General features: G+C 58.2%; 2 protein-coding genes across 4 annotated transcripts in view; one reads left to right on the top strand and one right to left on the bottom strand.

Annotated features, from left to right (window-relative positions):
- Positions 1-13,381, top strand: part of Dhcr7 (7-dehydrocholesterol reductase) — a 365,017-nt gene that overhangs the window by 83,991 nt on the left and 267,645 nt on the right. The window lies entirely within an intron of this gene.
- Positions 7,045-13,381, bottom strand: part of Nap1l4 (nucleosome assembly protein 1 like 4) — a 42,524-nt gene continuing 36,187 nt past the window's right edge. For 2 of the 3 annotated variants that reach the window (XM_042672602.1, XM_042672601.1), the window contains exons 13-15: positions 12,800-12,829; positions 11,948-12,004; positions 7,045-7,892 (exon numbers count right to left, since the gene is read on the bottom strand). In XM_042672602.1, the coding sequence (XP_042528536.1) occupies positions 7,854-7,892; positions 11,948-12,004; positions 12,800-12,829 (126 nt within the window). In that variant the 3' untranslated portion in view covers positions 7,045-7,853. Of the gene's footprint in view, positions 7,893-10,273; positions 10,307-11,947; positions 12,005-12,799; positions 12,830-13,381 lie in introns of all 3 variants that reach the window. The other variant, XM_042672603.1, reaches the window with a different exon arrangement.

Raw genomic sequence — 13,381 nt, 5'->3', positions numbered from 1 at the left:
GGGGAGTCAGGGGTGCGGAGGGGCAGGGGAGCTGGGGGGAGTCAGGGGTGCGGAGGGGCAGGGGAGCTGGGGGGAGTCAGGGGTGCGGAGGGGCAGGGGAGCTGGGGGGAGTCAGGGGTGCGGAGGGGCAGGGGAGCTGGGGGGCGTCAGGGGTGCGGAGGGGCAGGGGAGCTGGGGGCAGGCTCAGATCCTGACCTTGGAGGAAGGAGACAGGTCTAGGGACCGCTGGACAAGGGCGTCTGGCCTGCCACAGGTGGGAAAGCAGGCCACAGGGTGGCTGGGAGGGGGACCCCTGGCAAAGAGCTCAATGGCTTCCTGCTGGCGAAGGCATCCCGGCCCCACTGGCCTGGGCCGTGGGCACTGAGGCCTGGTTAAGAGGCCATGCTGTGAGCAGAGCCCAGCAAGGCCAGAGGGTGAGGGGCAGGGCTCCCGGCAGCCATGGGGCCCCAGAACCATGTGTCCCCATCAGAGGCCAGTCAGTGGGGGGCTCAGCTCCTGGTGTGGACACTTGCTATTACTTAAGTACCTACTGTGTGCCTGGCTGGTTTGGGGGGACTCGAGGAAAGACGGGAGGAAAGGGGTCCCATTTCCCCTCAGGAGCACAGAACCGCCTCCCCCCCCCACCCCCCCAGTGGGGAAAGAGAACAGAGGGCCAAGGGAGGGTCTTGCAGCGCCAGCACTGCCCAGAGACGCTGGCACTGGGCCCACCAGAGTCTCCAGGTGAGAAGAGGCCCAGGGAGAAGGGGCCGGTGGGGGAGCACAGGATGGCAGAAAGTAAAGACAGGAAGAGAGAGGCCTGGGGCAGGCAGCCAGGCCACTCCCCAGCCCCAGCCCTGTTCCTGCTGCTCTCTGGAGACAGGTGCCAGCCTGGCAGGGGGTGTGGGGGTGAGACCAGGCGCTGGGCATCCAGAGCCCTGGGCCCCCAGCCTCCCCAAAGGCCTCCTGCCTGCCCAGGCCCCTCTGCTGTGCCCCTTATACAAGGTCAAGCCTGGGGGGGGGGTGGGGGATGGACAGACACAACTTCTCTTGGCTCGCTCCCCTTCCACATCCATCACCCGGGCTGCCTGCCCCAGGGACCTGGGCCACCAGGCCACCAGAGTGGCTGGCCCCACAGCGGCAGGACCTGGCTAGAACCTGCTTCTCCAATGACACCCCTAGGAGATGGTCACAGATGCTTGGAGGACACGTTATGTGCCAAGTCCCACTGCCAAGACACTGACCCAGCCCTGGGCTGGCTGAGTGCCCCCCCGCCCCCCCCCCCCCCAGCGGCTGTGGTCAGTATGGAGCCGAGCTCTGACCAACAGCCCAGGTGAAGAGTTTGGAGGACCCCAAGCCTCAGGTAGCCAAGAGGGAGGTACAGCCTGGATGCCAGGCCAAGGCTAGGGTGGCCTCACGGAAGCTGTCTCTCCCATTCACGGTCACTCAGGAAGTAGGGGCCCAGAGTGGTGCAGTGACCCAGCCCGTGTCACACAGCAAACCGCGGTCGTGGGACTAGAAGGGCTCTTCTGGAGGGTGTGGGGCTGGGACAGTTAATGGCTGACTCTCAGAGGGAGGGGCAGGGCTGGGCCCCGGGTTGTGGCATCAGTCCTGGCCAAGTGTACTGATATTTATCCAAGGGTCTCCATCTGGGGTTCCCAGGGAGCGTAGACAGAGGGGGACACCCAACATCCAGCCTGGACACTCCGGGTCCCATGTGGCCTGCAGCTCTGGCCCGGGAGCCCGGCCCCTCGAGGCTGTCTGGCTGGAGAGCAGGGAACCTTTTGAAGCTCCCGGAGTAAGGTGAGGTCACTTCCCCACGGTGACTAGGCCAGCTCCCCAGGCACCTGTCCAACCCGCTGGGCAAGGCCAACAGCCGTGAGGAAGCTGTGTCACGGAGCTGGCAGGGCGCCCAGGGCCTGGCACCACCCTCTTCCTGTAGGCCCTGCTCATGGAGGCTGCCCCGTGCAGACCTCCTCTGCCTTTCTCAGGAAGCCCTCCCGGATTGCCAGGGAGGCCCCTCCCCACCACCAGCCTTGCTGGTGTTGAGGTCCCTGTGCCCACAGGGCAGGATCCTGGGGGGCTGGAGGGGCACCCCCATGCCACCTGTCCGAAGCTGACAAGGCCTATGGGCCAGGTCCTGTGACTCAGGCCTGCTCTGGGTCCCTGTCTTCCCAGCTGCAGCCTGAGAAAAGTGAGGCGCGGGTGGAGGCCACCCAGCCCGCCCCACCTGGTTTCAGCCTCCCAGGGCAGCACCCTGGCTGCCCGTGCTTGTGGTTCCCTGAGCCCTTTGGCTGGAGTCTAAAGGGTGGGCCCTGCCTCTTAAGTGGGTGGGAACTGACTAAGTGATATTTCAGTCAATACCCTCCTTCCCCTTCTTCCATCACCGGTGAACTCCTATTCACCACTCAGTGCCCTTCTCAGAAGCTATCACCAGCCCTTGGAATTCTGAGTCAAGAGCCCAGTCTAGTCACTTAGAAATTGGACACAGTAGCTGGGTGCTGGTGGCTCACGCCCGTCATCCTAACTACTCAGGAGGCTGAGATCTGAGGATCATGGTTCAAAGCCAGCCTGGGCAGGAAAGTCTGTGAGACTCTTATCTCCAATAAACCACTAGAAAACCGGAAGTGGTGCTGTGGCTCAAGCATGGAGCGCTCACCTTGAGCTGAAGAGCTGAGGGACAGCACCCAGGCCCAGAGTTCAAGCCCCATGACCCACAAAAAAAGAAAAAGAAAATGGACACAGTTAAAGGTCACTGCATTGTTTCAGTACCTAAGGTTGAACGCCCTGCCAGGCACGGGAGGCTCACACCTGCAATCCTCAGGATGAGGCCGAGATCTGAGGAGCTCAGTCAGAAGCCAGCCCCCACACACAAGATAGTCTACGAGATTCTTTTCTCCAATTAACCAGCAAAACGTCAGACGTAGAGATGAGGCTCAAGTGGTAGAGCACCAGCCTTGAGCAAAAAAGCTCAGGGAGTGTCCAGCATGGGTGCGTGCGCGCGCGCCCGCGCACACACACACACACGGAAAGGAGCCGTGTGGTACATGGTGAGCTGCCTGGCCTGCTGCGGGGCAGGGGGTGTCCTCAAGCTGGCTGGACGTGTCCACGGGGCTGTCTGACGTGGGGGGTTGGGGGGTGGAGGGCGGAGGAGCTCAGCGGAGGGACCTGGCCCACCTTCAACTCATATACGCACTGGGCGGGCTGGAGGTTCATTCAGGAAGGGCCTTGGGGAGCCTCAGGGAGCCCCTCTGCAGACTGAGGAGCCGCCACACCCATCCCATCAGGCTGGCCGCACACCCGAGCCCAGCGGACGGGGCACCCAGCATTTGATGGTTGCGGTGGGTAGCTCTCGGTCCTGGGGGAGCAGGTTTGGGACACACGCATTCTGGGGAAGCAGCTGGGGGGTGGGGCGGTGGAAGCGCAGGCCACCGGGCCTCAGGGCCTACGGGGCAGGTCCCCCGGGAGGCCAGGCCACTCGGCGGGCACAGGCCTTGTTGGTCTCTGCTGCTCTTCTCCTGCCTCTCTCTGGAGGCCCTGGCCATCCCCAAGGTCCCTTTGCCCCCCCCCCCCAGCCCCTCATCATGGAAGAACACTCCACACTTCTGGGTACAGAACGTGGGCCTCTGTCTTCTGCACCTGCCTCTTCTTCCCACCCCACAGGACAGGCCAAGCGGGGAGAGGGGACAGCGTGTCTAGCCCTCCTCTTAGCCCGCCCAAGGGAGTCTGAGGGGTTCTGGCAGCTCTCCTCCCACTCCTCACAGCATGGGGTGCGGGGGGTGGGGCAGAGACACCAACCCAGGGTCCCTGCCCTGCCCCAGCGGGGGAGGCTGTGCCCCAAGGCCTCCGAGCAGCCTGGCAGCTGGCAGCACCTGTCCCAGACCTGGGGAGACGCTGTGACCACCTCCCGGCGGGGGGGAGGGGGGGGAGGCAGGTGGAGGGGGCAGCCCTGGCTGGCCACACTGGGGCCTGAGGGGGAGAGGGCTTATCCCCACCTTCTGGAGACTCCCAGAGAACTGGACGGAGAACGCCGGGCCAGGCACTGCCCATGCCCAAGTCCGGTTGTCATGGAAAGTAACATCCGGCCGCGCCCTGGAGGTGACTCAGCAGGCCGGGCACACTGGAGTAGAGGTGGCGGTGAGGCTTTGGGGCGCCGCCCAAGGTGAGCTGGCAGGTGTGCCTGGCTAACAAGTGTCCAGGTCAGCATGGACTACAGGACAGTGGCCTCCAGGTCTCAGCATCTGGAATTTACTCCAAACACACGGCTGTTAAAAAGCTGGCTGGGAGAAGGGCACTGGTGGCTCACGCCTGTCATCCTAGCTACTCAGGAGGCTGAGATCTGAGGATCGCGGTTCAAAGCCAGCCCGGGCAGGAGAGACCGTGAGACTCCTATCTCCAATAAACCACTAGAAAACCAGAAGTGGTGCTGTGGCTCAAGTGGTAGAGCGCTCACCTTGGGCTGACGAGCACATGGTCAGCACCCAAGCCCAGAGTTCAAGCCCCATGACTGACAAACAAAATCTGGCTGGCTGAGCCTGAGGAAGGCCCCGGGGCCCTGAACAGTGTGCGCTGGAGGGCAGGGCCAGGGCCGCCCGGCCAAGTGGGGTGGGACCGGGTGAAAGTGGGTGGCACCCACCTGCAGAGATGCAAGGAGCCCCCCCCCACTGGCCAGGAAGGGCCAAAGGTTCAGGTTATATGGAAGGCGGCAGGGGCCGGGCCCCTGCCCCACACCTGCCACCTACTGGGTGACAGGCGCCAGAGCCAAATAACCCAGGGGGAGTGGCAGATAAGATAGAAGCCTGAGGAGCCCAGAGGCCTGCGTGAACCAGCCCAGGGCCTCTACCTCCACACGCAGACAGCAGGCAGCGCAGCCCTCTCAGCTCTGTTCATGGGGCTGGGGCGGCTGGGACCAGGCCTGCGGGCTTGGCCTTCTAGGTTCCTTGGGCCCCTATCACCTCCAGGTGGTAGGAGCTGCAGGGCTGTGCTCACCCTTCGGCTTGGCCCTGCCCTAGGCCAACAGGTCCTGAGCCTTCAGAGCAGCCTGGCCACAGGAGCAGGGTGACCCGGGCGCCCCACCCCTGTGGGGCTGGGAGTCAGGCATATACTGTGTTGGAAGCCCACCAGCAGCCACGTGAAACCCAGGTCAGACCACTGGAACCGCGGGGGTGACGACAGCATCGGGGAAGCACCGGCGGCTGACACCCTCAGCACCTCAAGAAACCACAATCCTGAGCCGAGTTGCCCGCTTCTGGGAACTTTTAAGAAGTCTGCTTACACGCAAGCAAATGTCCCTATTTTATGATTTTAATTTTGTGTGCTGGTACTGGGGCTTCAACTCGGAACCTCACACCCTGCTTAGCCATTTTGCTCGTCTGGTGTTCTATCATTTGAGCCACAGCTCCATTCCTAGCTTTTTGCTATTAAGAGATGAGTTTCAAGATCTTTTCTGCCCAAGCTGGCTTTGAACCTCAATCCTCAGGTGTCAGCCTCCTGAGTAGCTAGGATTACCAGTGTACACCATCAGCAGCTGGCCTAAACATCCTCATTTTAAGGGGACCATGATGCAGTCAGGTCCGCCTTCTAGATGACCCCAGGTCCGTTTAAATCCAGACACGGCTATTTCTGCTGTGCTCTGTGGACCTGGGTGTGAGCACACCCTACTGTGACAACGTGGAACGGCTGGGTGGGTGCTGGTCTCACAGGGGCCCTGCTAACCGGCCTCCTGTAGACCCTGGAGCACTGGATATGGAGCAGTGGCCCACGCAGATAAACACAGGCCGAGAGGAAATTGTTCAGGGACAGTGCCAGGCCCAGAGTTCAAGCCTCGTACACCAGCACAAACATAATCAAGAGGGGAACTTCTCCTGCAAAGCACTACTGCTTGGAAGCCTGTGTATGAGACTCCAGTAACTGAGTCTCAGGGGACTCCCAGGAGGTGGGGGTCTCATTCAGAAAGGGAGACAAAATGCCAGTACCCCAGCAGCTCACCATTTACCCTCACCGCTCCTAAAGTCCCTGTCATGCCGCACCCAGTCGGAACCAAGGGTGGCATGCACCAGTGGCTGCTGGTGCCTCCTGACCGTACCACTGATGTCCACAGCCACCTGGACATATGCTAGGCTCGCTCACTCACTCGGCCAACAGTCAGGGCGTGCAGTACAGAGCATGTCCTCTGATTCTCATGGTGTGTACCGCCAGCATCAGAATGAATGTTGCAGGTGCAACAGCGCCCCCTTCAGGGAGGCTGAGCCTCTCCACCCACTGCCCGTTGGAGGCAAGGTAGCTAGCTAGCACACTGACAACTGTCCCTGTGCAGTTCATGGAAATTACCCAGGCACTTAGTTTTCTGCGTCACTGCTGGTCTTCACATTACCCTTGAACTGCATGTTTATGGACACCCAGGAGACAGTGACACCTAGAGCTGGGAACATTTCTACCCACCTGGTTTCCACCCTTTCCAGTGGCTGCCCACCAGTGTCAGCTGGGTGCTGGGCCTGCCGTGGGCAGCCGGGCGAGATCAGCGCCTGCCTAGATGGGGGGAGCAGCTGCCCAGCTCTGGTACCCCAAGCCCACTTCCAGGTGGAAGGCAGGGCCTGCGGCTGGCCACCAGAAGAGCCGGCTCTGAGGCTGCTCCCCCTGGAAACCAGTCTCTTCCTGGCCGGACAGTCAGACGGCTGAGCAAGACGTCTGCCCAGCAGGCCTTTCTGATGGGGTGGGGGAGGGCGGGCATGGGCGACGCGTCCCTTCAGCGGGGAGCAGGTGACAGCTCTTGGCTCTCTACAGAAAGCTTCCTGTGGGTTCTGATTTACCCAGGCGTCATCCTCAAGGCCTCTCCTGCAGTTTGCAAAGGGCTCCTAAGCCCACGCTTCAGTCAGACAGCCTGCTTGGTGTGTGTTGGGGGAGGATGGGACACTGAGGTGAGGGTAAATTACACGCAGCCATTTCCTAAAAATGAGCTTTCAAACCCCAAACACAACATGAAGGCAGAAGAGCAGCCGCGGCCAGAGCCCCGAGCACAGCAGGCGCGGGGCTCCATCAGCACTGCACAGAGACACAATTCAGCTCGGCTCATGTTTCACAACTTTAATAGAATATTCTAACTATTCTGTACAAATTGAAAACACCGTATTCAGTTACAAATGCGTTATCAGGTAAGGCTGCGCACTCTAAATGCCTGCTGCCGGCTGGACCTGCTGTCCCCGCAACCACCAACACACACTCAAACCCCACACACGCGCCGCAACAGGCCACACCAAACCCAGGGCTGAAGACAGGACAGGGTGGGGTCAAACAGGGGACACTGAGGAAAGGAGACTAGAGGCTCACACAGAACAGCCACCTCACGGGGCAGCGCCACCCCCAGCGCGGAGGCGCAGGCCCTGGCTCCAGCCCCGCCCGTCTGCAAAGCGGGTCAGAGCGCTCTCATCCATCCTTTCCCTCAGTCACCAGGTAAACGCCAAGGCGGAGCCCCCCGGCTCTGGCCCCAGAGCGCACCCCAGAAACCAGGAGAACGTGGCCACACTACCAGCTCTCCGGGGATGGCCCACCCGCAGCAGTCAGCAGCTGCGAACAACGGGGGCAGTGGAGGCTGCAGCACCAAGCACACTGCTCTGCCCAGGCACGACCCCTGCCTCCCCGCCCTCCCCGCATGGTCTCGGCCTCCCAAGGGCAGGGCCAGGGAGGTCCAAGGCTGCAGAGGCGCTAGAACTAAGCCTGCTACTTCTGAAATGCAGTTCCGTCGCCACTGTACAAGTTAAGCAAAGTAAGAAGGAAAGGAAGGGTGAAAGTGAAGTCATGCACTTGGAAGGGTTAGATGTCAGCACGCCGCGTGCGGGCCGCTGCAGGGCCGCCCCAGGCGCCGGCAGGCCCGCTGCTCCTCACTGCTGCTTGCATTCTGCTGGCTGGCCGGCTTCTTTCTGCAGGGAGAGAACACAAGGCCTTGTAGAGAGCCAAGGCAACACCGCTCACCGCCATCTCCAGCCCACCACGGCAGCTAGCCCACGGGTTCGCATCAGAAGTGGGTACTGGGGGCAAGAAACCAGAGCTGACCCCCGCAGTCACAGCAGGCTGGTTTTAAGGGCACCTTGTAGAGCCCTAATCAGTGCTGGTGGAGGGAGGTGGGCTGTGTGTGAGGCCCCACCACAGGCACAATGGCAGAGCCCTTGCCACCAGCACAGCCGGGTAATCCCCAGCACCACACACGTTACTGACTGCAACCTGGCATCGGCACTGCCTCGTGAAGTCACATCTTGAGGTATGAGCACACAAGGAACAGGGAGCTTGTGGAGGAGCCCCGAGTGGGAGCGGGGGGGGGGACAGGCTGGCTCGGCCTGCATCTCAGCTGCTCTGCAGGTTGCCAAGGAGCCCAAAACAAAATACACTCAAAATCCAAGCCAAAAAGATGCCAACCAAGCATTGTCAGGCTGCTCTGAAAGGGTGAGCCTGGAGGAGGCTGGGGCAGTTACTGGCCTCTGAAGTGTGAAGTGGGGTGTCCCTGGCAGCTGCAGCAAGCGCAGGATGGCATGCAGCGTGCGACTAGTAAGAGGACGGGCAGAAAATGGAAGTCAGGGGCTGGGGCCCTCTGACCTATCTCCACCACAGCTCCCCGCACCCCAAAAAGGAAGAGGGCTTAGCACAGTAGCTCACACCTAAGGTTTCAATTATTGGGTGATAGAGATCAATGTGAGCTTGGGGAAAGACTGGACACAGAGTTAGTAAGATCCATCTCAACAAACTAGGTACTATGGTGTTCACCTGTAATTCCAGCTACACAGGGGCAGGGAATGTGGGATCATAGTCCAACAGTCAGCCAGCCCACCTAGGCAAAAAACTTGAGACCCAATCTACAACATTTTATTGGGAGGGGGAGGTGCTGGTACTGGGGCTTGAATTCAGGACCTGGGGTCTTAAATTTCCAGCTTTTTGGTAATTAATTGGAGGTAAGAGCCTCGGGCTTGTCCCAGGTGGCTTTGAACCACAGATCTCAGCCTCCTATATAGTTAGGATTTCAGATGTGAGCTACTGGCACCTGGCCTCCTCCACATCTTTATGCATACATAAATCACATATACACAATGTCACCTAACAAGGGGTTGTTGTGTAATTTATCTTGTTTACAGAATTGAAGTAACAATTTCAACCACAAGAATGTAACATCTCTGACCTAAATAAAACCAAGGCTAGAGCTAGAGCAGAGACTGACCATGTGCCTGTTAAGAGTTCAAGAGGACCTGGTTCAACTCCCACCCCCACCCTGAGAGAGGAAGCCCACCAGACTGTCTCATCCAACACAGATATGAGCAGGCCTGGCTACGGTGAGGGCAAAGAGCTCCAGGAAAGGCAGCGGTAACTGGGGAAAGCCTATGCCTCTCAAACTGCCTGCTTCTCCAGGTCTGCAGGTACTCTACTCCTCCAGGGAGGAAGCCTGCTACAGCCAAAGTCAAACTGCAACTCAAGTGGGTGTGGTCACTCAGCTATCTAGCCTAAAAAATGGAGCCCCGACCCTTCAACCAAAGCTTAGCCCAGCAGGAGCCTGGCTTCAAGGGTGGTCAGCGGAGAAGGGTGGAAGGCAGGCCTCTAACCAGCATGCCTCATTCCACCAGCTGCACTAGGCACAGCTCCCACCAGGGTATCTTGGACCGTTTCACAGAACTGCTGGTTCAGGTGCATGGACGGCAGGCCAGGGAACCCACCAAATTGTGTGGCCATCAGGGTGAGCCTTCTTCCCTGGGGGCAGCAGCCCCTGCCATGGCACGTGATGCACACGGCCTCTACACCTTTCTTCTTCCTCCCACTGCATCCTAGAAAGCGCTGAGCACCCTCGGGTAGGGACTAAACTGGCTCTTCCCTCCTCTGACCAAAACTGCCCAACTCAACTCCCCGAGAACATCCCATCCATTGTTCTGCAGAGTTCTCGCGGGCCCTTTCTACTGCCACTGTGTCTGATCCCGTCTCAGTGCAGATGGCACAGTTGGGGACAGCTGGCGGGGCACTACCAGGCCTGCTGGTCCACAGGGACTTCTGTGCCACCCAGCCAGCTCCTTACTCTTCCTCGAGAGCATGCACCTGACGGACAGCTTGTAACTTGCTGCACTCAGCCAACCAGGGGGCACATCTCCCTGTGGCTGCCCATTTTACAAACCCAGCAGCAGAGCCCTTAGGAGCACTGGGCTTGCAAGGCCCTAGCACAGCCCTGCAGAGTGGCTGGGCGCACCTTCCTATGTCCCAAAGACAACGCAGGGCACAGACCAAGTACAGACAGAAGTTTCAAATTAGGTATGAACGGATTCCACCTTACCTAGAACGCATGAATGATTAACAAAAATTACACCTAAATGGGGAAAAAATTGAAAGGAACTGTCAGCATGAAAGAAAATGACAAGTATAAAAATCACACAGGAGGCAGCAGCCACGTTCTCCTGACAGAGCTGCAAGGTACCAGGTGTACAGGTGCAGCCCAGCTGCCCTCCCTTCAAACACGGCCACCAGGCAAGACTACTCATGCCAACACCAATGCCCTTCCCTTGTTTCTCCATGGTGACCCTTTGCTGGGGGTGGGGGAGGAGGACCACGCACAAAGGGACACAACTGCCTCAGGCAGCCTGTGCTGGCAGCTTAGCCACATCTTTGCTCCTGGCCAACACAACCAATCAGAGGTGCCAGCAGGTGATGCTAGCCATCTGCAACTACCTGGAGAGACGCTATTAGAAACCAAGGGTGAGAGGAAACAGGCCCGGCAGGGTGAGGACTGCATGCAACGAAGGAGAAAGGAACGAAACCCACAGACCAACAGTGAGACCAACAGCACAACGCCACGGTGCCCCAGGCCAGTCCTCAGCCCCTGCCAACTTTGGCCACGGCTACCCCATGCCCACAGGGTGGCATGTTCAGTGCACACACCTGGCTCATGTTCACCAAGCAGTCCCCCGTCACTCCCAGAGTGCGGCCATAAGATTATTCCAGCGTGGTGGTCAGGAGGCACATCTCTGCGAATGGAGGCCCTTCCTCTCCCACCCTTCCCCAGGGCCCGCCCGCTATGAACATAGTGCACACAGACGCATGACATTGGTGTGCAGACTCTTCCTCCATGTGTGCATGGTGTCTGTGCAGACCCTTCCTTCTCCCACCTTCTATCCTCCTCTGGGGCCTGCCATGGGCACACAGGTGTGACATGTATGTGTATCCGGCATCTGTGTGCCCTTCCTCCTCCCGCCATGTGCACACACGTAGGATGTGTGCCCTACGTGTGCATGGCGCCTGCATCCGACACTGGCTGCAGCACAGAGGCACGACGCTGGCGGAGTCCACTGTAGGGCAAACAAGGGGCAGCACAACAAGGAGACCAGACGCAGACCACAGAGATGCCAGCAATGCCACACCCACCATGCATGCTTCCGTTGGCATGCAGGGATTGTGGCTTCCTGCGCAGGCTCATGCTGCACTTGCACAAGGCCAGCTGTCAGCGGGAGGTGGGCTCAGCTCCCTGACCCATACTTGCTGAGACCATGGATAAAAACTGGGGGAGCTGCTGGATGGAGCTACCTGCTCATTTTTCTTTTAAGCCTGTTTTCTCTATCAAACCTTGCCATTTATTTTAAATGAGCTGAAACAGATTTACCCATTTGAGATTTCTAGGCACTCTCAGCCCAAGCCTAACCCACAGTTCCACTTTCTGCTCATCAGTGCCAGGGAACACTCAGAAGCCCCGTGGGACTTTACTTCCAAAGACACACCCCGACTTCTCACCAAAAGCTCCTCGGATATACTCATTGAAGCTGTTTGAGGAGACAGGAGCCTCAGAATGCAGGCCGAGCTGGCACACACTTGTGCTCCTCTTGCCTCTTATCTCCCTAGAGCTGGGATTAAAGGCGTGTACCGCCATGCTCAGCACAATTCTACCTCAATGTGAGCAACGCCTCTTCAAAGTCCCACAGTAGAGCACCTGCTGGTTGGGGAACCCCAAATAACTGACCTTAGGGTTAATTTCAGCATCTTCTTCCTCTTCTCCTTCCTCATCACCTTCCAACTCCTGTATTAAAGGAGAGAGTTATTTGGAAAGACGAAGATGGGACCATGAAAGCAGCCCTTGCTTTAGAGGAAGCCTGTCCCTGCCACACCCTATGGTTAAACCATTTTGTCTGTGTGTATTGTTTTCACTGACAAGCCTGAAATAAACACACATTTCTAAAGAAGATCATTTTCTCACTTCTGGAAAACGTGCGGATTTCTTTAACATTTGTGCCAGTGCTCGGGCTTAAGCAAGGCTAGTGCTCTACACTTGAGCAACAGCTCTACTTCCAGCCTTTGTAGCAGTTAACTGGAGGCAAGAGCTCACAGACTCTCCTTTGCCCAGGCTGGTGTTCAACCATGATCCTCAAACCCCACCCTTGAGTGGCCCGGGCCTTTGGCACTGGGCAGGGGTTTATTTTCTAAAGGTATATTTTGGAAGTAATTTCAGGGTGACAAATCACGGGCTTGGTGCGGCATGTGTATGTATTTGTGTCATTGCTAAATAGGGGTGCAAGAATCAAAGGTGACTGGGACTGGGAAGGTGGCTCAGTGGTAAGAGTGCTTGCCTCACATGCATGAGGCCCTGGGTTCGATTCCTCAGCACCACATAAACAGAAAAAATAAAGCTGGAAGTGGCGCTGTGGCTCAAGTGGTAGAGCGCTAGCCTTGAGCTGAAGAGCTGAGGGACAGCGCCCAAGCCGAGTTCAGGCCCAACCGACCAAAAACAAGAATCAAAGGTGACCCCCACCACATGGCAGTACAATCCACATGGGCAACATGAGGGCAGTGCCAGTCCACACTCTCCATGTCTTACCTCCTCTTCTCCTTCCTCGCCTTCTTCAAACTGGAGTGGGAAAAACCCAGAAAAAGCATTAAGATTATAAAACTTAATGTAGCCTGCCAACTAGCACCCCCACCAGCCGGGACTGAGAAAGAGGGAAGTCTGGAGCGACTTGCTGCACAGAGGTGCCACCTAGGCAGAGGCAGCTGCGGGCTCTGGGGACACACTGCAAGCTCAGGCTAGGCTGCAGTGCACATGTGAACCTGTGTCTTCACGGGACATGAGTAAGTGAAAGTCACTCCAATCAAGGGGGAGAGGGGATGGACAGTGCGGGGGCACCAGGAGGTGCCAGGTGTGACAGGCTGGACCCACGTGGGAACCTGGCTGACTCTGCTCCCACTCTCATCTTCAGTCTAAACTGCTGGCAGTGGAAGAAGCTTATCTATAAGGCAATGAATCCATTTTTTTTCTCACCTACACAGCTAGCTGGGAGTATAATCAGTGGGTTTTTCATTTAATCAGTGTATATGTGTATGTACACATGTGTACGTGTATGTAAAAGCTCACGTGTGTGTGTTTGTGTGTACTGGCCACCAAAGTAACACTTGGTGCCAG

This window comes from Dipodomys spectabilis, unplaced genomic scaffold (genome assembly GCF_019054845.1).
Source record: "Dipodomys spectabilis isolate Male_0828 unplaced genomic scaffold, ASM1905484v1 ptg000728l, whole genome shotgun sequence".
Classification (NCBI taxonomy): domain Eukaryota; kingdom Metazoa; phylum Chordata; class Mammalia; order Rodentia; family Heteromyidae; genus Dipodomys; species Dipodomys spectabilis.
The sequence above is the reverse complement of the archived record's forward strand: the minus strand, read 5'-3'. Positions and strand labels throughout refer to the sequence as shown.